We start from the raw sequence: 22298 nt of genomic DNA on the forward strand, positions 1-22298 counted from the left end.
TCGTGGGGCTCTGTGCAGCCCATTGTGAAAAGAGATACCCAGCCTGATTCTGTGTCCCCATAGCGTTGTCCTGCTCACCTCTCCAACACAAGAAGATGCAGGGTAGGCAGTGAGGGAAGAAGCGTGGGGTTTATTGAGGAAGGTCTCCATGCAGGGGTGGGGGACTCCAGCCGGAACGTTGAGGCCAGGGCCACCCCCCACACACATCATGACCGAGCCAAAAGGAGTCCCACAGGGCAGAGTCCTCCCTCCAGGTCCCCAGGAGAGAAATGCCAGCTCGGTTCAGCCCTGCACCCAGATAGGAATTCTTCTCCTCAGGATGCTGGATATCACAGGGACCCTCCTCTTTCCCCCTCTCTGACCCTGGATCATGAACCTCCACACCTTGCCACCAGGCCCAGGTGCCCCTCGAGGTCCCCTCTTACAGGCCAGGCTGAGAATTGGGGCACTGGTGGCAGATGCATGCAGGACACGTGGGCAGGGGAGGACTCAGCAGTGTGAGAGGAAGGGTCCGTATGGAGCTGCTCCACTGGGCACCCTCCCTGCATTAGGGCAGGTCATGGGGTGGAGTAGGCAGGGGGCTGCTGGCAGCTAGATACAGGCAAACTCAGCCAGGACTGGGCAGGGAGCCTGCCTCACCCATGCCACAGCTCAGCCTCAACTGTGCCAGGCCATGAATGAGTCCAGGGCACATGGCCAGGGGCAGCATCGTGCCCAGCATTGCACCTCCCTGCCCTGGACACTGGGCTGGAGAAATACCTGGGTCCAGCTGGGGATGGCAGCAGGTCATGCAGGGAGCAGAAGCAAGTGCCCAGTGTCATGGCAGTGAAGGATGCTGCTGGAGAGGGTGCAGTGCCAGATCAGGGAGGGGACCTGAAGAGCAGCAATGGAGCAGGGAGTGGGGCAGAGCTGGGGTGAATGCATGGCCCATCATGCAGAAGCGGCAGCAGTGCTCTGCCAGGCCTCCTGTGTGTTGGACAAGCAGCACCTGAGCCCACACCACAGCACCAAGAGCAGGGTGCCCCAAGGAGGGGGGGCAGCAAGAGCTGTCGGTGTCTGTGGGTGTGGGGTTGTGTGCGTCCCCTGCTTAGCACTGCCTGAGGCTTTGCCAGTCCCAGTGCTCCCCAGTGCATGGCAGCAGGGACACTTCCAGCTGGGACTGCCCGGAGCCGGGCAAGCTCCTTTCGTTTGCGGCAGGGCCGGCTGCACCGAGCAGATGGAGGGCTGTAGCAGCCCCTTGGCAACAGTTTGACTCAGTGGGAAGCACCTGGGTTGCCCCAGCACCAGTCACTGCCCACAGTGGGTCTGAGCAGGGGCAGACACACTGCAGGGGATAAAGAGCAGATGGGGTCTCCACTGGGTCTCCCCTCCTGCTCTCCCTGGGCTCAGAAACGAGTGCTCTGATAGTGCAGCCTGCGGAGGTCGGAGAGGCCACTGTCCCGGCAGTACGAGTCCCTGCAGGGACTCCCTGCCAGTCACCGGCCCCCTGCCCCGCCCCCGCCACCGCCGCTGCTGCTGCTGGAGCTGCCGCTGCTGGAGCTGCCACTGCTGCACCGGTCCTCGTAGATGGAGATCTCGATCTGGGCCCCGCTAAGGATCATCGGTGAGATGTGTCAGCCCAATTTCCCAGCACCCATGCCCAGTCCCCCTTGACCCTTGCCATCCCCCAAGCACCCCACTGCCCAAAGGATACAACCCTCATACCACGCTCCAGGGGGTCAGTGAGCAGCAGCCCCCGTGGCGCGTAGATCTTCTCATTCTGGTCCTGGATGTACTTGGAGATTTTTTTCAGGACCTGTCAGCACAGGGAGGGACACTCAAGGCCTGCCAGCATTGCTGTCTACTCTGGCCTCCAGGCCCATGTTCCCTGTGACATCCTTGAGCCATCCCTGAGCCATCCCTGTACCCACTGCCAGCTGTGCCCTTCCCTGAGCCCTCCCCTGCACATCAGCACCTTCTCATAATGTGTCTCCATGCAGAGAAAGATGAAATAGGCAGTGGCACAAGCCAGGCACCCCTCGAGGTATGAGCTGCCCCCAATCTTCTCTGCCTCGGCGTAGAAGCCGTTTAGGGTTTTCACGGTCTCCTCAAAGAGTTGCCGCTCAATCTAGGACAGAAAGCAGGGTGAAGAGGAGTCTGGCCAGGGACTGACTCCCTGCACTCCCTTGTCCCCATTGCTGGGGGGACTTGGAGAGCACTTAACCCTCTCCTGTCTGCCCAGCTGATGCCTCAGCTTGCAGGCCCCTGCCCACTTCCCACCCATACGAAAACCTGCTGAGCCTCCAGCCTTCACCAGACCCTCCCAGTCCCCAGGAGCACCAAAGTCCTTGCACACCAGCCAAGGCAGCTGAGCTTTCCTGCACCCACCAGCCCTGGCTGGCCCAGGGCCATACAACACCCCATCAGTCCCCACACCTTTAGACCCTTCTTCCCTCTGAACCCCCATAGGGCACTCTCCCACCCTGACAACCTCTCAGACCCCCTACCCGGCTCTCCAGCTCAGGGGGAAACTTTGTCTGGAACTGGCATGTGGTGCCGTCACTGTAATCCCGCTGCACAAAGACCTTGGTGGCCAGGGATGCGCTGCGCCGCAGCTCCTGCAGGCTGTGCACCTGGGGGCAGAGGGTGAGACGAGGGCGCTGCAGCCAGGGGTGCTGGGCATCCCTACTGGAGGGCTGGAGGCCTGGGGAGCAGCGCCATTGCCCCAGTGCCAGGGGCTGCAGGCTCACACTCCCCGGGGCGTGGAGTACCTAGCACAGGCTGTGAGCACAACTTGGCACTGAAGGTGCGAGGTGGGGGGCGAGGGGAGGATGCTGCAGCAGCCCCCTGCTCGCAATGAGGGTAAGTGCGTGTGCTCTCATCCCGGGCTGGTGTCTGGTCTCACCCCCAGCGGTTCCTGCATGCACAAGCCAGTGGGCCCCGGCCCGGGGAGGGGACAGCCCCCTGTTCCCAGCAGTGCCGCAGAACACAGCCAAGCCAAGAGCTCCCAGGCGGGAGGATGGGAGTGAGCCGAGCAGGAGCAGGGACTGGGCAGCAGGGCTGCGACAGTGGCACAGTGGGTGGGCAGGCTGCAGTGGGGCGTCTCCATGAAAAGGACCGGCAGCAGGTGCTCAGCCCTGACTCCCCACAGGGTGTGAGAGCCCGTGCCAAGCCCCGAGCTCCATGTTGTGGGGCAGCTCTGGTGGCTGGAGAAGGGGATGGAGCGGCCAGGTTGTGCCAAGGGCGGGCAGCAGGCCCCTCCCTGCGCTTCCACTGAGTGACACGGGGCTTCTGCCCGCTCTGTGCCCCACGGACCGTCTGCCGCTGTCCCGCATCTGGGAGAAGAACCCCCAGTCCCACAGCCCAACCCAGGGTGCCTTCACCAGAGTCACCCCGCAGCCACCCTGCACTCCCACACCCCTCCATGCACCTCGCCGGCCTTTCTGTGCCCGTGGAGCCCTGGCAGCCCCCAGCCCCACACTGCTCTCCCCACGCCGTCCCCCCGCTCCAGCGCGCCCCGTGCGGACAGACCCCCGTCCCTGCCGCGCCCGGGCGGCGCAGGGCGGGGGAGCTCCGCCGCAGCCCGGCCCGGGGGTGCGGCCGCCGGGGTGTCCCCGCCGTGTCTCCGCTCACCCACCTCCGTGGCCATGGCGCGGCGGGCGCCGGGCCGTGCCGTGCCGTGCCGTGCCGGGGTGACCGGAGCGGAGCGGCGCCGTCTCCGGGGCCGAGCGGGGCCGGGCGCTGTCCGCGGTGCTGCCGAGCCGAGAGGCGGAGGCGGGCCCGGCCGCCCGTGTGCGCAGCCGCCCGGTCCGCCCCGGCCCGCCCCGAGGCACCGGGGATGGGCCGCCGGCGCGGAGCCCCCGCGGGAAGCGGCCCCGGTGCTGCGGACGGCGGTACCGGCCGCCCCGGGGCTGGCCCCGGAGAGGGGCTGCCAGGGAGGGCTGCTACTGTGCGTCCCGGTGTCTGGCACGGCCCCTGCTGGAGCCCCCGTGTCTCTGGGATGCGGCTGGAGGTCCCTGGGGAGATGCCCGGCTGCCGAGGGAGCGCTGCCGGACCTAACAGAGGGTGTTGGCCCGGCAGGGATTTAGGGAGTCGACCGTGGGACTGGCACACCGCCGTGCCAAGGGGCCTCGTCTGAAGCTGTTTGTGTGCGAAGGAGTTGCAGCTGGTGCTGCGGGCAGACATCAAAGAGCCGAGCTAACGAATTCCCCGTTATCTCTGCCCATTGACAGCTCAATTATAGCCGGAGAAATGCCAAACGGGGGGAACAGAGGCTCTCCCGAGAGGCGAAGAAGGGGGGCTCCCAGCTGGGGCTGCAGTGGGGCGAGGGAAATGGTAGCTGGGCACAGGGCCCTCCGCAGGCAGGAGAGCAGCCAGCCCTTCCCTCCGCACCTGGACCACGCTGGAGGCAGCGCGGGGCCCTGCCCGAACGTCTGCTCTGGCAGAGATCATGGCTACACACACAGCTAACACACACAGCTAACACACAGCTAACAGAGCTAACACACACAGCTAATACACATAGCTAACACATAGCTAACGCACAGAGATAACACACAAATAACACAGCTAACACAGAGATAACACAGCTAAGACAGTGGACACACACAGCTAACACACACAGCTAACACAGTTGACACACACAGCTAACACAGAGATAACACAGCTAACACACAACTAACACAGCGGACACACACAGCTAACACAGAGATAACACAGCTAACACACAACTAACACAGCGGACACACACAGCTAACACACACAGCTGACCCAGCTAACACAGCAAACACATCATAGCCAGCTGCCTGCAGCACAGGAGAAGCTCTGTCTGACTCCTGCTCTGAGCACCAGCCCAGGTTCTGGGCAGAGCAAATAGAGGCAGGGCCTTGGGGTGGTTGGTAGGCATCCCCCTTTCTCTGGAGCATGGCAGGATTTGTGGCCAAGAGACCAAAGTACACATGCAGTCAGGGATCCCAACTGGAGGGCTCATCTTCCCCACAGACACAAAGCTATGGATCCCACTTTTTTCCCAGCTTTTGGGAAAACATGCTGCTCCCATGGTTCAGAGCAACCCTGCCAGCCCACACTCCGGAGCAGTGAGGTACACCCTGCCTTGACAGTTCCACAAAACCAAAGGACAGCCCTTGAGAGGGTGGTGTGTGAAGTCTCCCCTGCACCCAAACACATGCATGCACACTGGCACAAGCACCCGTGCATGCACTCAGATGCCCACACTTTCCATGCACCCCAGGCACACACCCAGGTGCAGTGCAAGGTGCTCACACACCTAAGCCTGTCCTCAGATGTCCCCAAACATAGACCCTGCATCCCATCTCCTTCCCATGCCGCATGCCACTGCCACGTCAGTGCTCGCCTGCCCGCCTGGCAGGTCCTGCTGGTTGCCATGGCAATACTGTGCCTGCCAGGAGATGAAGTTTGCTCTCCTGTGCTGCAGTGAGGGGCCGAGAGCAGCCGGGGAGATCAGCTCTCCCTGCCACCCCAGGCTCTGCCCATCATCCTACATCCTGTAGTGTTGCCCCAGGTTTTAGGGAAACACTCCTCTGGCTACACCAACCCAGCCCAAGCAAAGGACTTTGAGTTCTGGGCTCCATGTGCCTCACAGGCTCTGGACCTGCTGTCTGCTTGTGTCAAGGAGTATCCTTGGGTGGGACATCGCCCCACCATAGGGAGGTGCCTTCTGCAAACCCAAATACTGCCCAGGACCAAGATTTGTTCAGTGGCAGGCAGGACACAGACGTGTCCCAAGGCGCTCCTCACACACACCCCAGCCCTGCCTGCAGACCCTGGCATCTCCAGAGCCCACAGGGGTCTGCCAGCTGCCCTGTGCAGGGTGTGGTGTCATGGGCATTCCAGTTTAAGCCAGAGTAGGGACAGATCCAGCTGGTTTCCATGCAGAAGGAACAGGCTGGTACTATGTTATGCCATGCCATGATGTGCTATGGCTTCCAGCAGGGCAGGATAGAGCTGGAGAGGGGCTGGCATAGCCAATGGAATCCCAGGCAGTAGGAGCAGAGACAGCAGGGGCTCGGGGCAGCCTCAATGTGCTGCAGCATGGCCCTGCTGCCCTCCCCAGACCACTGCACTATGAGGGGTCCTGGCAGAGTTTTGACCCTTCTGCTCCATCTGCTCAGCACAAAGGGGCAATTTTTTAGGCTGCCCTGCAGCAGGGATATGCATGGGTGGTGCCAGAGCTGCCTTTACTCCCCTGCCTGGCTCTTCCCTTGCACCTGGAGTGAGGCAGCTCTGACTTGTCTTGCAGACAGACCCCACAGATCCCTCCTTGCCCCCGGCCCCATGGCACAGACATGGGACACACTTGGTACCCCTATGGCCAGCCCTCAACAGACAATGTGCTTGTACCCATCACACCACAGCAGGCATGGCCCAGCAGTGCCCCTGCTCCAACCCCTGCACTGCACTCCCAGACCAGGACCAGGGGCTGTCCCTAGTGTGTCTCTGGGTGCATGGTGCTGCACCTCATCCCAGTGTCTCAACCCTCCCTGCAGTACAAGGATGACCAGAGGCCGTGGAGGACAGCTGGAGCCCTGCAACCAGCCTGGGATCAACCCCTGGGGTTGATCCTGCACCCACTGCCTGCTGAACCCCTCTCCAGCCTGTCAGAGCTGTCAGCAGCTCCAGCTCTGCTTCAAAGGGGCCACAGAAGGGCATGGCAGCTGTTTCTCCTAGCACTGGATGTGCTTTCAGTAATGGTGGGGAGCATGAGCTCACCATCCTAGTGAGGACAACGGTGACATTTGGGAGGCACAAACACAGCGTGATTAGCTGATAACCTTTCCTGAGAGATCCCAGGTGTGTGCACCTGGAAGGGAAAAGGGAGGGGGATGAGGCCCCCACACTGTGAGCCTCTGCAAAACAGCTCCAGTCTCAGCCTTCCCCTTCATACAAGACATGGAGAGTGCCCCAAACTGGAGCCAACTGATCCTACAGACTGGGCACCCTGAGTGTGGTCACCCACCTGTGGTCCAGCTGTGCCCATCTGAAGGGGTGGTTTTAGGACCCTCATTGCATTGGGAGTCCCCCCCAGAGGGCAGGGACAGCCCCCCAGCACATCCCACAGGAGTCCACAGGCACTGGGAGACACAGCATCTTCCTGCACACAGGCAAGCAGAGGAGGATGTGGTTTCAGAGCAAGGTGCCACGGTCTGCCATTAGCAAAGGTGCCAGCTGGGAGCAGGGACTGCACCGGGATTGCTCCCACACCGCAAATGGGGCTGCGGTCGGAATAGACGTGGTGGGGCGGGGAGGGACAAACAGCACTGCAGAGAGGGTCCCCAGGCATGGTGCCACGCCGTGAGGGAAAGGGACTCGTCCTCAGGGGGTCAGCACATGTGACATGCCCCCTCCCTGCCCTGCTGAGTAGGGCCAAATGCCGGGGGCCAGGATCGGGGTGTCCGGCAGCGAACAGGGAGGGTCTGTGTGCGAGCTGGCAGGAACTGGGCAGGGCCAGGAGGTGCTGGGTGGGGGCTGGGAGGGCGCTAGGGCAGTCTGGGCTCCGCAGCTGGGCCGGGAGCGCTGCCAGCACATTCCTGGGGCTGCCGGGCAGCGGGTGTGTGTGTGGGCGCAGGGCAAGTGCATGGCAATTGCTGACCTTCCCCACTGCCCACCCCGACGGTCCCACATTACCCCCGGGCAACCTCGACCCCACGGTGTCATGGCCCAGCCTCCCGCGGCCACCCCCAGGCAGGAGCCCCACGAGTCGTGCTGCCAGCCCGGCATTGCCCCCAGGCAGGGTGCTCTCTCCTGGGAGCTGCTGGACGCCAAGGGACCGTGTCCCTGCACGGACAATCCCAGCGGGCCGTCCCCTCCTGGGATTCTGCATGGCCGGCCCCGGTGCGCTGTCCTTTCCCTGCCCCACACTGGGTGCAGCCCATGGCCAGCACTGTTGCAGCCTAGGAAAGCAGCAGGGGACTGGGACAGGAAGGATGAGAGGATGGGGAAAGAGGAGGACGGGAGGGAGCCCATTCAGCCCATCCACCCAGGCCCAGGGGATGCATCTCTGCTGACAGAAACAAGGTCGGTAGGACCCCAAGTTGCGGCAGGAGAGTGTGTGGGGACACAAGGACGGAAGGAGACGGCCGGGATCCTGCTCATCCTCTCATTTCCTGGGATCCTCCTGCTTCCCTGGCTCGGGTCTGCTCTGTGCTACAACCAGGCACGAGTCCTCCACAGGGAGGGTCCGGAGTGTGGAGGGAGCACCCCCGGGGGATGTGCTCTTACCATGTCACCCTGGCTGGCCGTCCCCGAGGTCCCCACCGCAGAGGGGGCAGCCCCCATGGCCCCGCTTCCGCTCTCGCTCTCGCTGCTGTGACAAGTGGCACAGGCAGTGACACAAGCGGTGGCACAGCCAGCTTTCTGGAGTGACAGGAGCAAGTGTCAGTCTCACAGACAGCTGCATGTGTGCAGAACGTGGATGTGGGCACTGGAGCAGCCTGCGCAGACAAGACACAGAGAAGGGTGCCAGCTACAGCTGTCTTGGGTCTATCCTCTTCTCTGGGTACGGCCGGATCAGCCTGGGACATCCTGGGTGGGAAAGGGTTAAGGAAGCAAAGCGAGTGGAGCAGAGACTCCCCAGAGAGAGGCACAGTCTCAGCTCGGACATAAGGCTGCCAGGACACCCCACCGGGGGAGCAGGGGACTAACACCGCTCTCTGGGGCCAGCCCTGCTCCCCACAGCATGGCCAGGAGGTGACTGAGGGCTCCAATTAAGGCGTCATGACAGATGAAGGGACTGGGGCAGCTGGCAGGGAGGTCCTTGCTCAGCCCCAGTGTCACCAGCCCCCTCACCTTCATCTGGTGCGGTGCCAGCTGGCATAGAGTGCTCAGCACCCCCAACACATTCCTGGGTGGAACTGGGGATGTAGATGCCAGACTGGGCTGTGGGATGGGGCAGACAGAGAGCCAGGAGCTGGTCCCTGGTCAAGAGCAGGACAGTGCTGGCAGTGCCACAGGAACAGCCCGGGGACATGGCACACCCACGACTGTGCTCAACATCCACACAGTGGCAGCTCCACCCTGCACCCCCAGCCTCCCTCTGCCTCTGCTCCCAGGCCTCACCAGCCCCTCACCAGCCCAACTCCCATGGCAATTACACCCTGCCCAAGCCCATCCATCACGGATTAGCTATTTTCTATCAGCATTTATCTCCAGACAATCTTACTCCTGCCGTGACAGCCTGATGCCTCCATCACCCTCCCTCCTGCTACCAGGCAGCCCTGATAACAGGCTGCTGTATCTTATCGGGCTCCCCGGCAGTTACACATTAATGGTGCCATCTCCGGGGCTTGGCTGGATGAACCCAGCCCACCCTCGGGCTGGAAGCATCACTGGGTGATGCGGTGATGGGTGTGAGCACAGAGGGCGTGGGCAGGGCAGGTGGGCTACAGGGAAGGGCAGGTTGTACACCTGAGGTTCCCCACATTGCCCCAAAGCAGGTGGACCCCACTAGGGCTGGGGGGACAGTCCCTGCCCCCAGCCCAGGGCAAAGAGCAGCTGCTATCACTGCCTGCACTGGACTGTTTGCTCTATCGCCCATTAACAGAGCCGCCTTATCCAGTGGGCAGGGGCCAGCGGCAGCCCAAAGCCCGTTGGCCAGGCAGGGGCATCGATCATGGGAAAGGGAGGGGTGCCCCAGATAACCCCTGCAGACAAATGGGTTTCTAATGGGGTCTTAAGCCTTGCACCCCCCCATCTCCAAGGGAATGGGAGAATGTAATCTGGGCAGGACCCTCACATCATTTGAGCTCTAGCTTTGCCCACAACCTGAGCACTGGCAGAGCCTGGGTGCAAGCGCTTTGCTGGCAGGTGTAATCCCAGCTATGCCTGTGCCAGCAGACCATGGACTGCCCAAGGTGCATGTTGGCAGAACCATCCATGAGGAGTAAGGACCCCACACCCATGGCATCGCCTCATTGATGGCACACCTGGCACCTGGGTACAGCAGCCCTCCCAGGGCTGCAGCATGAAGCATCTGGGGTGTCCCCTTCCTTAAACCCCAGCACCCCAAGCATATTGTCTTGGGAGAAAAGAGTGGGGAGTGGGGTGGCAGAGGGTAGGAACCAGGGTCCCTTGCCCCATGACACAGCAAGCCTCTGGGGTGCCAAGTGGGATGGGGGCAGCGGGACTGGTGAATAACGGGGGCAACTTGTGGCCACAACGCATCGCCATGGGACAGGCGAGCCTGCCCTTCTAGAAAGCATCACCCTAGGGGCACACAGAGCCAGGGTGGGCTGGGGGGGGTGCACGCAGGGCGGCTCCATGGGAGCCCGAGGGGCACGGAGCACCATGTGCCGGGAGGGGAGGGAGGGAGGTGGCAGCGATGTGGGCAGACTAGGGGGAGCCGGGGGCCAGCCCCGGGGGGCCCGGCAGGCAGAGCAGATTGGCTGCCGGCGAGGTCTCCGACCTCCTTAGAAAGGGCAGCGAGCGTGGGAGGCGCTAAGGGAGCAGGCAGGGTGCCGAGCCGCGCTCCTGTCCCGCTCGGCAGCCGCGGCCGGCAGCGGCAAGGCGGGCAGCGGCGATGCCGCGGGCGGGCAGCCACCCGTGGTCCCGGGGCACGGCGCTGCTGGCCCTGGCGCTGTCGCTGGCGGGGTCCCTGGGCGGCGGGCAGCACTACGACTACTACGGGTGGCAGCCCGAGAGCCTGCCCCACGGGCGCTTCTACGGGCGGGAGCCGCAGTGCCTCGACATCCCGCCCGACATGCAGCTCTGCCGCGACGTGGGCTACAAGCGCATGCGGCTGCCCAACCTGCTGGAGCACGAGACCATGGCCGAAGCCAAGCAGCAAGCTGGCAGCTGGGTGCCCCTGCTCGCCAAGCAGTGCCACACCGACACCCAGCTCTTCCTCTGCTCCCTCTTCGCCCCTGTGTGCCTTGACCGGCCCGTCTACCCGTGCCGCTCCCTCTGTGAGGTGGTCCGGGACTCCTGTGCCCCTGTCATGGAGTCCTACGGCTTCCCCTGGCCTGAGATGCTGCACTGTGCCAAGTTCCCCTCTGACCACGAGCTCTGCATTGCCGTCCAGTTCGGGAACAGCAAAGCCACGCCGCCACCAGGTAAGTGGGAAGGGTACTGTAACGGGATGGGAATGCACGTGGAGCCCCTGCACAGCCATCCCTTCACCCCTCAAAGCACAGCCCAGGACACTGGTGTTGGCCAAGGACTTTCTGTCTGCAACAGGGCAGGAGTGGGCACAGTATCAGCTGTGGCACCACTCATTGCCCAGGGGCACTGGACTCCCAGCTGCCTGCACAGAACTGTCACAGGATAAGGAAGAATATGGGATGAGGTGGGAGCCACTGGCAGATCCACCGCAGTGCTATCTATGTCCCTCTCCTCCCACTGGGTCCCATGTCAACAGCAAGAGAGCATGCTGCACCTGTGGGTGTCAGCCCCACACTGCTGCTGCAGGGTGCTGTCCCCTCAGGCAGGAGAGAGGACATCACCCAAAGGCAGCCTAGGGTCAGGATCGGGGCTGGAACAGCTTTAGGCTGGAACCAGCCTTACTGTTGCTGTGCTTCAAAGTGCCACCATCTGATGGGAAGGTGTCCCCATGTCTCTTCTCCCCTTGGGGATGACCCTGGCCAGCAAGGTGCTCTGTGCCTCCCTGCATTACCCCAGCACAGCTCTCTAAGGAGCAGAGGAGCTGCTGGGGTTCTCCCAAGCGTGTCCCCAAGGATCTGGCCCAGGGGACAAGTATCAGCAGCAGGAAGCTGTGACAGTAACTGGTCTCTCACTGCAGTGTCCAAGATCTGCACCCAGTGTGAGATGGAGCACAAGGCGGATGGCATGATGGAGCAGATGTGCTCCAGTGACTTTGGTGAGTGCTGGGGTCTTGTTCCCAGCCCCCCTGGACAAGGGTCTGTCTCCCCTAGGTCTGACAGCTGGGGTGGGAGTTGGCCAGAGGGTGAGGTTGTATGGGGACAGCCCCATGGGAGACCCCTGAGCCATTCCCTTGGACCCTTCATGCATGGGATGGGTGCACCACAGAAGACATTGGTGGGGGATAGGCAGAATGGGACATTTGGGAGGGTCGCTGGGGGCCTCTGCTGGACCCCTCCCCAACAACCCCTTTCCCCTCCCCACACAGTAACCTCCCCAAAGACCCAACCCAGGGATGGGCTGCACCCTGTTCTGCACAGGTGCCTGGCCTAGACCCTCCCCTCCCCAGCCCCCCAGCAGTGCTCCTTTCCCCTGACCATGCCCCATGACCACCCCACACAGTGGTGAAAATGCGCATCAAGGAGATGACGGAGGAGAACGGGGAGCGGCGGCTGGTGGCTGCCCAGAAGAAGAAGGTGCTGAAACTGGGCCCACTGAAGCGCAAGGACACCAAGAAGATGGTGCTGCACATGAGGAACGCAGGTGCCTGCCCCTGCCCCCAGCTTGACAGCCTCAGTGGCAGCTTCCTGGTCATGGGTCGCAAGGTGGGTGGCCGCCTGCTCCTCCTGGCCATCTACCCCTGGCAGAAGCACAACAAGGAGATGAAGTTTGCAGTCAAGTTCATGTTCTCCTACCCTTGCCCGCTCTACCACCCCCTGCTCTATGGGGCTGGGCAGCACTAGGGCTTTGCCCACCCTGCCCTTTCCCAGAACTCCTGCACTGGCCCAGCATCCCATCCCTGGCCTCCCTGGCTGCACCCCAGGACCTCAGCTCTACTCACCTCAACTCCTTGGTTGTGCCCCAGAACCCAGCTCTGCACCTGCAGGATTCCCTGCTGTGTTTGTGGGAGCCCTGACCCACATCCAGGACCTCTGCCTCCTCTTGAGAGCCCTGTTCTGCTCCAAGGACCCCCACCCCTGCCCAGGAGCTTAGTCTGGACCCAGAACCCTTGTTCTGCATGCTTGTGAGCCCTGGTCTGCACCAGAGACCCTTGTCTACTCCCAGGTTCCCCACCCATAAGCCCAGAGACCCTTGCTTTCATTTAGGATCCCTGCTTGGCCCTTTTGGCTGCCAGGGACCCCTACCCTGCACCCATATCCTTTGCCCAGCTCCCTTGTGATATGCTGCAGACCCTCAGCCCCCCCAATCCCTATTCCAGCTCACCAACACATCCCATGCTCTCACCTGGAGCTCACATCCAGCCCTGGATTATCTCACCTTCACAGAGACGCAGCCCAGCCTGGCACGTCCCTCTTGTCCCTCTGTTCCCACAGACTGACCCCCTCAAAACCAAGTGCCCAGAGCAGCACAAACCCTTCCTGGGCTCCCCTACTCCCCATACCACATGGCTCAGTGTGTGAGGGAGGCCCACCTCCAAGCGTCCCAGACCAGCCCTTCTGTATCCCTCATACACCCCTGCTGTGACCCAGCCCATGCACCCCTTGCCCATCAACACCACAGTAAATTATTCCACCTCAGAGAAGTCTGTGTGTGACTCACTGCGGTTCATGGGTAAGAGCCCCTTGGGGCTCCTTCAGGGTCCCCAGAAGAATGGGAGGGGTCCCAGTCCTGCCCACTGAGTGAGGCAGCCTGAGGGAGGGGGGGTCACCTCAGGATCTGGCTCTAGCCCCACTCCAGGTGCCATGCCCAGAGCCTCAACCCGGGCAGTCCAGCCAAGCCAAGGGATGTGGTTCCTAGTGGTCACAGGCATCCCTGGAGACTCAGGCACTCCAGGGAGCCTGGGAGGGCATTGAGATGAGTAGGATGTGGGGGACAGGACCATCACTGCTACTGGAGCCCCACAGCTGGGTTTGGTAGTGCTTTGCCAGGGAAGTTTCTTCCTTCGTCACCCCTGGGGATAAATCCATGGTCTGGGAGCTCACAGCATTTGTGAGAAGCCTGGCACTGAGCATCAGAGGGGGCAGATACTGGACCAGGCAGCCTCCAACCCTCGTCCTCCCCACAGCCTATCATCCAAAAGTCCTCTCTGCAGCTCCCTGCCAGCCCTGCTTGGCTGCCAGACCTCCCATAGCACAACCTCCAGCCTCCTCCAAAAACTTTCCAAGGGCCACCCACCTGCACTAGCCAGGACCCTCCCAAAAACCCAAGGAGCAGGACAGTCCTCAGCCCAGCCCCTCTGATGGCAGCAGGGGCTGTCTCAGCTCAGCTCCACTCCCACAGCTGCCCCCCAGTCCCAGCTGGCAAGAGGACAGCCTGAAGACCAGTCGTGTTTACCCAGTGCATACTTGTATCCACCTGTCCCAAAGGCCGAGGGGAGCCCGAAGGTGGCAGCCGGAGTATTTACCCAGTCCCTGGCTGCCTGACAGTGTCTTCCCGGAGCTGGCCCGGCCTCAGGGAGCCTCCTGGGACAAGAAGGCAATTGAGGCTCCAGGATGTCTGCACCCAGCCCCTTCTGGCTGACAAGAGCATTGCGCACCTGCCCTGCTCTGGAGTGACCTCTTCTCCCTCTGCCCTCCTCGGGCATGGCCTCGGCCCCCCTGGTCAGCCTTCAGAGCCCCAAATCTCCTGCTCTGGCCAGGGAGAGATGCCTGTGCCCCTGCCCCACAGCCAGCCAGGAACATGGTGCAGCCAGCCCCTGCCCCAGCCTTGCACGAGAAGTGGGCACTTCTCCCTGGCCATTCAGAAAAAAAGGGGGAAAATTCAAATATTATTAGAAGGCATGTCCTGAGCTTGACTGCTGAGCACACTTCCATAGGAATAAACACTGTCAATTACATTTTATTGCAAAACTTTAAAAGCATAAATAAAACCCCATCTCCCACAGCCTAAGTTTATCTGTAGCCCTCTATGTTCTGTGTCATCAGCATCTTCCCAGAGTGTTCAGACATACATGGCCATAGTGCTCATTGCTCCAAGTGTTTTCTCCAGAAATAAAAGTAGCTCCTCTGCCTCCCACTCTCAGCTGTCTGAGCAAGCTGACCCCTCCCAGCCTCTCACAGCCCAGTAAAAATCTCATTGCAGACACCCTCACAAACACACCCACAGCTCTTGGGGTGCTACACAGCCCCCTCCCCACTGTTACAGCTGTTCCACTGCCCCCACTAACTCCTGCCCCCTCTGCACACCCATCCCCTGCACACCATGCACAAGCCAGACACCCTCATCATCAAATGCCAAGTCCAGCTCAGAATTCTCCAAATTTCCATGTGAAGGAGTTTATAGGCCCACAGCCAAGAGAAGTGTTTAGGCTGCCTGCCCCACAGGAGGACCCACAGTGGTGGGATGTAGAGCCTGCAGCAAGGGGGGCCCGAGCTGAACCTCTGCTCCACAGACGGGCTATCAGCGATGGACTGCAGGCGCCTGCTCTGCACGGAAAAGGAGCCGTCACACAAACTGTCAGCCCTTAGGTGACCTTTAGGGACAAGCAGCACAAGGAACGCGGTGTCTGTGCCAACAGCCAGATGAAAAATGTCCATTTTAGTACATCTGCAATGCCGCTCATCTGCCCCGCATTTACAATTCAGAACAACCACAGTGGAACCCGAGGCGATGGCGGGAGGCGACGGCCGAGCCCGCCGAGAAAAAGGAGGGACCGGGACCCGAGAGACGGAATCCACAGAGCCGGGAACGAGCCAGGAGCCCGCGGCGCAAGGCGAGGGAAGCAGCGAATGCACAAAGCAGAGAAAGGCTGCGGCTGCAGGCGGCCCCGGGACGGCCCCAAATGCACAGGGACAAGAAGCGGAGGCGGAGCGGGGACAGCCCGGGGCCGCGGAGGGCGCGGAAAGCACAGAAACAAACACATAAACAAACAGGGAAACAGACAGGGAAACAGACAGGGAAACAGACAGGGAAACAGACAGGGAAACAGACACAGGAACAAGCAGAGCTGCCGGGAATTTGGCGCCAGGAGGCAGCAGCGAGCACGGAGAGAAAAACGCCACTGAGCCGGGGGCGGGGAGACAGCGGGGGATACGCGCCGCACCGCGAAGTATGAAAATACGCGGAAGCTTTTCCATCGTTCGTGGGTAGAGGGAACAGAAACGGTCCTGCAGACACAGGAGGTACTGACCCAGAGGGCTGTGGAGCTGTCTGTGGTCCAGCAACTTCTCAGACTGGTGGGTGTCACAGCCTGGTTGGCACTGGCCCCCCAGATTCCCTGGCCTGGGGGAAGCTGCAGCTGGCTGGCAGGGACCCAGGCTGTGGCTGGTCCCAGCTGCACGGCAACCAGGGTCACATTCCTGGCATAGCTGGGAGCTTTGCTGTTCACACCAGGAAAGGTCATCCTTGTGCACACAGAGAGCTGGTGGGACCACCACCCCCCGGGGAGGGCAGAGGAAGGAGTAGCCATGGGAGGAGAGAAGCTCAGTAGCTCCTGTCAGAGCTGAGATGCTCCATGGCTCCAGCCCAGCAGGATCCAGCCCGGGCACAGCTGGCAGGCAGCTGCACACAGCTCTGATCAGGGCTACAGCAGGACAGAAGATGGGAATTCCAGTAAAGCATGGAGAGCTGCTGGCACAGGAACACCATTTCTCCAGGAGCCTCTGCAGGACAGCAGGGCCAAGGCCACAGAGGTGTTAGAGTGACCTGGACTGGGATAGCTTTCACTGGGATGACACAAGAGCCAGCTGAGGACAAGAGATTTATTGGTCATTCTCTATACGCAATTATATATTAATCTGTAGTAGAAAGCAGCAGTCACTAAGTGCACAGAGCAGCACCAACTCCTGCCTTTTCTCACACTGAAGATCCAGCCACATAGCCCAATCCAAATTCATTCTCTTTTCTTCTCCAGGCTACAGCCAAATTTGGGGGTAAAAGACTAAACCTGCAGGCAGTGAGGCTGAGGAGCACAGGAGTGACTAGCAGAGTCTCAGCTGAGCCAGGATGAAAAACCTAGTCTAAACCCCAAGGGATGCAGGAGGAGCTCTGACTTGATCCCAAAAGTACAGTCACTTACAGCACAGTGCTGGGAAAGGTAGGGACAGAGCCCTGAGGTTGTTCTGCCCCACCCAGGAGGTGAAGGCAGGACCACGAGTAAGAAGGATGGGTCTTCCATCACTGAGCCAGACCAAAGGGCCTGGGCAAGCACGTGGCAGGGCACAGCAAGTGCCAAAGAGCACCCAGGGCTCGGAGCAGCTGCAGGGATGGGGCACAGCTGTGGGCAGTGCTCCACCACAGGGACCCAGCTGGTGCATGGCAAGGAGGGCTGGTCCATCCAGCCTGGCGCTGGCAGGAGGAGCACAAGTGCAAGCCATCCTCTGGCAGGGGAATGCCATGCTGGGATCCAAACAGTCCAGGCTCCCAGTGGCAAGGGTGCCTGCCCACTGTCCCAGGTCTCAGGCAGTGCAGGACACAGGAGCTGACTGGGCCTGTTTCATCACTTGATGAGCACCTGGTTGCAGAGAGCGCACACAAACACTGTCTCCTTCTGAGCCTCCGGGGCTGGAAAGGAAAGCAAATGTCAGAGATGATCCCCCTTTCCCACCATGGGCTAGGGCCCCCAGCCACAAAGATGCTTTGAGAGCTGCAAATTCATCACTGCTCTGTCCTGAGCTAGGCTGTGCTGGGCACGTCCTGTCTAGCCTCCCCCCCAGGGCTGGGGCAAATGCCTGTGCAGACAGAACAGGTGGAAGCAGGAGCTCTTCCCTCCACCTTTCAACTCACCTGTGGCTCCCATCACGGCCTTGGGGACTTTGAAGGAACAACACCTGGAGCAGAAGCTGTTCCCACAGTTACTGCAGCTCCGCTGTGGAGAAAGATGGAGGTGAGCCCCAGATGTAGATCAGACTAACCCAGGAGTAAGTGAAGGGGCCCAAAAGGCTATACCTCCTTCTGAGAACTGCCCTCAGACTGTGTGCCAAGCATCACACATAGGGCTCAGATAAGGCAACAGGTCATTCCCACTAGCATTCCCATGCTCTGCTTTACCAGAAAGGCCACAGGAAATGGACTAAACCAGGGCAAAGAGCAGGTACCTTCTACAGTAACACGTGGGTTTGGCATGAGGCAGCTTCCAAAGGAGTAAATGGACAAATGCTCCACAACACAAGGGATCCCTGGTGCCATTAGGCATGTGACAACACCCAGCATTTAGCTGAGGTCATTTGGGCTGTGACCGAGGCCAGACACCTGAGCTGCTGGAGAAAGCTGGGGCAAGCCAGACATGAGCAACACCCTGCCCCAGGTGCAAACAGCAAGCTGAGGCAGAAGCCAAAGACTCACCCTCTTCTTGAGCACAGAGAAGGTGGCAGCACAGCCCGTGCAGTTCCCTGGAAGAAAGAGAGCAGAGGTCAGGCAGGACTCTGCTGCCTAGGGCTGCAAGTGTCACAAGAACATCCATAGCTGTTGTAAAGGCTCAGCTCAGACATGACATTGCTGCACCTTCCCATCCTTGCCCTTTCTAGGAGTGCTAGGACCATTCTTTCCATGGAGTGGAAAAGGTCACTGGAGGTGTGAGCACAGCCTAGCAGGTACCACACCACTCTCTCCACTCCCAGACCTATGGTCACTGGAAGCAGCAGACCCCACACTGCTGAGCTTCCTCAAGAAGCACCTGCTCCCAAACTCACCAAAGTTGTTGCTGGGGTAGCGCTTGCGCAGGCGCTCGGTCAGGCGGGACACCTTGCTGCGGATCACCTCATTTTTGCTCATAAAACCATTGTCTGGGAGGCTGAGGTCAAAATCTGCTGAGCACTGAGAGCTCTCATCATCTTCCTGCAGAGAGCAAACCCAGCTGAGCACAGAGGGGTGGCTGGGGGCACACTGAGGGCTGCAGGGCAGCCCACACCAGAGGCAAGCACCCAACAAGCCAGGTGCTCCACCTGGCATTTCTACAAGCCACTGGCATACCAGGCAAAGCTCCAGCTGGGAGGAGATGCCACACCCTGGCATGGCAGTACTCACCATGACCAGCAGCTGGTTCTCCTTCTCCCGCAGCATGGGACGGAGAGGAGAGTGAGTACACATGGAGTCAAAGGCACCCAGCCCCAAAGTCACTCTCCCTGAGCACCCAGTTTGCCCAACACATCCTTGTCCCTTTCCCACCTCATCTGCCCTGCAGGCACAGCCCACCCCAACCAGCCTCAAACCTCAATAGCATCTTTGAACTCTTCATCAGGTTCTGCCTCCTCGGCTTCCTCCACACTGCCAGGGGTAAGGTCCTACAAGAGATTCATAAAGCTAGTCGTGCTGTTTCCCTGCCTCTGTTCAAAGATGCTCCCACATTTCTGAGCAGGTTCCAGGACAATGGATCTGGCCCCAGGCAGCCTCACAGATGACAGTGTCAGAAGGTGAGCACCTGCCTCCTCAGACCACATCCTTACATGTGGCAAAAGGACTGAGCTAAGCCCCCACGGCAGAGAGCAGCATGCCAGTAACTCAGGAGTGGCTCACAGGCTTCCAGCAAAGCTGGCAGCTCGGAAAAGTTTGTGCGTAGAGGGACACAAGCACGGTCAGACCCAAGGGCTGACTCTGCATCTCCCACCCCACAACTGCCAGCCCTGCCCCGACCTCACCTCTGCACTGGTGGGGGTGGGGGTCCGATCTGGGGCAGCAGCTGGTGGCAGGGGTTCAGCAGGTTCTGGAGTGTTCTCAAGGGGTTTGGAGCCCACACACTGCTCGATGGAAGCCTTGAGCTCCATTATCACTGGTGAAAAAGGGGATACAGCTGTATTGGAGTGGCATTTCCCTACTCCCAGCCACATCACACAAAAGCCAGCTGCAACACCTGACCTCCAGGGCTCAAGGTGGGGCATTGACACATATCATTCACTCATCAGATGTCCTGAGCACTCCTCTGCTCACACATCAAAGTTAAGGCAGATAGGAACCCCCTCACCACCTGCCCCAGCTCAGGACAGGGAACAGCATGGGCCAACATCACAGCTCAGACATATCCAACACTCCTCCAGCACGAGCCACAGAAGAGGGCTCCTCTCCCTTCCAATGGCACATTTTCAAGCCTGTGTCACATACTACCACAGGCACTGAATGTGTTTGAAATCCTGAAGAGCAGGGTCAGGGATCAAGAGGGGTGGACAGGCTCACACACAGCCTGAATTGACAGACCCTGGTTTGCCACACCACAGAGAAGAGAAAGAAACAGCACCTGGGCTGGAACACACATCAGGAGAGACTCTCACGTCCAACACAGAGCCCTGGGACCACACCACCCACCCTGGGCTGCTGAGCACCACCCCTAGGACATCACTGCCTTCAGAGGAGTTCAGGGTCTATGGCAGAGCCTGACATGGGACATGGGACATGTGAGGGAGAGGCCCAAGGCAGGATCCCTGGCTTCAGAGAGCCTTTCCCCAACCCATCCCACACAGGGCAGGCACTTCCAGCCAGGTCTCATACCTTGGTAGAATTGGGTGTTGCCCAGAAAGAGGGTGCTGTTGAGGATGGCCAGGACCCAGCAGAGGGGCAGCAGGTAGAGGACACAGACAGTGCCCAGTAGCACCCCATAAAACCTGTGGAAAGCAGGAGGATAGGGTGGTCAAGTCAAAGCAATTCACTCAACAGCACAGAACTCCTTCCTTCATCTGGTGTTCCACCTGTTCTCTCCAAGTACCAAAGAAATCAAACAGAGAACCGCAGGCCTGGCTGAACCCTTCTCCCCACCAAGCCCCCCACAGGGTGCCTGACCCAGTTCTACTCACTGGGAAGAGACAGTGGGGTTCTCCCAGTACAGCACACGGTACACTGCCTCACAGCTGCAGCACATCCCGCTCAGAAACCCCTCCAGCTGGATCAGGCTGCAAATAAGACAGTCACAAAAATAACCCCACAAACACACTCCCTCATTCCCCACATTTCCACGGGTTACAGTAGCCAAACTTGGCAGGAGCCCCTCAGAGGCTCCAAGAAGCCTTTCTGGCTGCACAGGCCCCCACAGTCCCACCGCTGGGGAGGCCGCAGGGACTCACAAGCTCTTGACCTGGGCGATGGCCTCCTGCCGCGACAGCTGCACCTTGCGCAGGTCCTCCCTGCGGACGCTGTGGTACCTCCTGCGCACCAGCTCCGGCTCCGAGGGCCGGGCCCGGCACGTCTCCTGCAGGTACCCCAGCAGGGCCGGCACCGCCACCAGCAGGGCCAGCACCGAGTACCATGCGGCTGGAAGAGGCGGGACAGCGTCAGCCCGGCGGGCCCCGGCAGGGGACCGGCCCCGACCCCCGACACGCACCTTGGCCGAGGGTGAGCAGGAGGAAGTTGAGGCCGAGGCAGACCAGGAGAGAGCACACAGGCCGCTGCCACCTGTCCAGAGGGGGGAAGGCAAGGGACGTGAGGCCCCGAGGACGGTCTCGGTTTCGGTTTCGGTCTCGATCCCGGCCCAGCCCGCACCTACCGGAGGAGGGAGCGGACACCCTCGGCGGCGTCCCGCAGCGGCTCCAGGTAGAGCTCCAGCCGCCGGTAGCTCCGCACCAGCTCCAGCAGGTCGAAAGCGGCGGCGGCCTTGGGCGGCGACGGCTCCGGCGGGGCCTCAGCGGCCCCCGTCGCCCCTTCGGGGCCGCCTGCCGCCCCGTCCCGCTCCACCGCCTGCATTCCGGGACCGGGACCGGAGCGGAGGAGCGGCCCCGCCGCGCTCGGCCCGACACCGCCGCGCGTTCCCGTGACGCGGCCGGGCGCGCCGGGAGCCCCGCGCGCGGCCAATGGGAGCGCGGGCCGGGCCGCCGCAGAGCCCCGCCCGCGGGGAACGGAACGGGAACGGGAACGGGACCCGCCCCGCCCTGCCGCCGGGTGCCCGCCGCCGTGCTCGGGCCTGCGGGCCGCTCTGGGAGTGAGGCTCGAGGCGGAGTCTCGGTGGGCCCGGTCTAGACACGGGGGTCGGCCCTGGCCCGGGGCTGCTCAGCGTCCCGGCCCGGTCCCCATTCGGGTGTGCTCTGGTATAAGGCTCAGTCACGGCCTGGATCCGGTTCCACTCTAGGGCTGAGCACTGATCTGGATCTAATCCTGATTCAGGGCTCAGTCCTCGTCTGTGCCTTGGCATGGCCTGCATCCAGCTGTGCCGGGCACGGCGGGTGTGTCCCCGGGAGACTGCTGCGCCACCTCTCCCCGAGGTGAGTAGCCTCAGGGAGAGTAGCCTCCTCAGAGGAGGCTACCAGGGAGTAGCCTCACACCTGGAGTCCCTGGAAGGGAGCAGCAGGTTCCCCACAGGCCCATGAATGTGGCTGGCAGCTCATTCACTGCCCCTTCATGGCCCCAAAGCAGCCCAGCCCTGGGTGCACTGGCACTGTCCTGCCCAGCAGCCTGCAGCCCTGCTCACACTGCTCCAGGCACCATGGGCTGTCCTACAAGGTGCTTGCAGTAGAGCAGGGATGCTGGCTTCCAGGGAGGCTCTGGGGATCCTGGGCTTCATCTGATGCCAAAAGTTGTAACCTTGTTATAACCCTATGCTGGCTCTTGGACAATGAGGGCTCAATGCTGCTGCCAGTTGCCTGCAGCCT

General features: G+C 61.2%; 3 protein-coding genes across 3 annotated transcripts; 1 reads left to right on the forward strand and 2 right to left on the reverse strand.

The window, feature by feature from the left end:
* Nucleotides 1-1475: 1475 nt before the first annotated feature.
* On the reverse strand, nt 1476-8295 carry GOLGA7B (golgin A7 family member B; the record flags this gene model as incomplete). Its single annotated transcript, XM_083866401.1, has 5 exons — nt 1476-1580; nt 1694-1795; nt 1955-2107; nt 2487-2612; nt 8239-8295. 5 exons carry the CDS (start codon nt 8293-8295, stop codon nt 1476-1478), a joined length of 543 nt encoding a protein of 180 aa, XP_083722527.1.
* A 2239-nt stretch (nt 8296-10534) lies between these two features.
* Nucleotides 10535-13332, forward strand: SFRP5 (secreted frizzled related protein 5; the record flags this gene model as incomplete). The annotated part of the gene is made up of 3 exons (XM_083866695.1): nt 10535-11066; nt 11753-11830; nt 12235-13332. The coding sequence occupies 3 exons, from the start codon at nt 10535-10537 to the stop codon at nt 12573-12575; spliced, it is 951 nt and encodes a 316-aa protein (XP_083722821.1). The 3' UTR covers nt 12576-13332.
* Nucleotides 13333-16933: 3601 nt separating this feature from the next.
* On the reverse strand, nt 16934-21434 carry ZFYVE27 (zinc finger FYVE-type containing 27). Its single transcript, XM_083866115.1, has 11 exons — nt 21200-21434; nt 21038-21108; nt 20781-20967; nt 20514-20609; nt 20212-20324; nt 19368-19498; nt 18942-19013; nt 18423-18567; nt 18076-18122; nt 17518-17599; nt 16934-17295 (listed from the first exon to the last, which is right to left on the reverse strand). The coding sequence occupies exons 1-11, from the start codon at nt 21394-21396 to the stop codon at nt 17231-17233; spliced, it is 1206 nt and encodes a 401-aa protein (XP_083722241.1). The 5' UTR covers nt 21397-21434; the 3' UTR covers nt 16934-17230.
* Nucleotides 21435-22298: the final 864 nt, after the last annotated feature.

This window comes from Zosterops lateralis (assembly GCF_965231275.1).
Source record: "Zosterops lateralis genome assembly, chromosome: 8".
Classification (NCBI taxonomy): Eukaryota; Metazoa; Chordata; class Aves; order Passeriformes; family Zosteropidae; genus Zosterops; species Zosterops lateralis.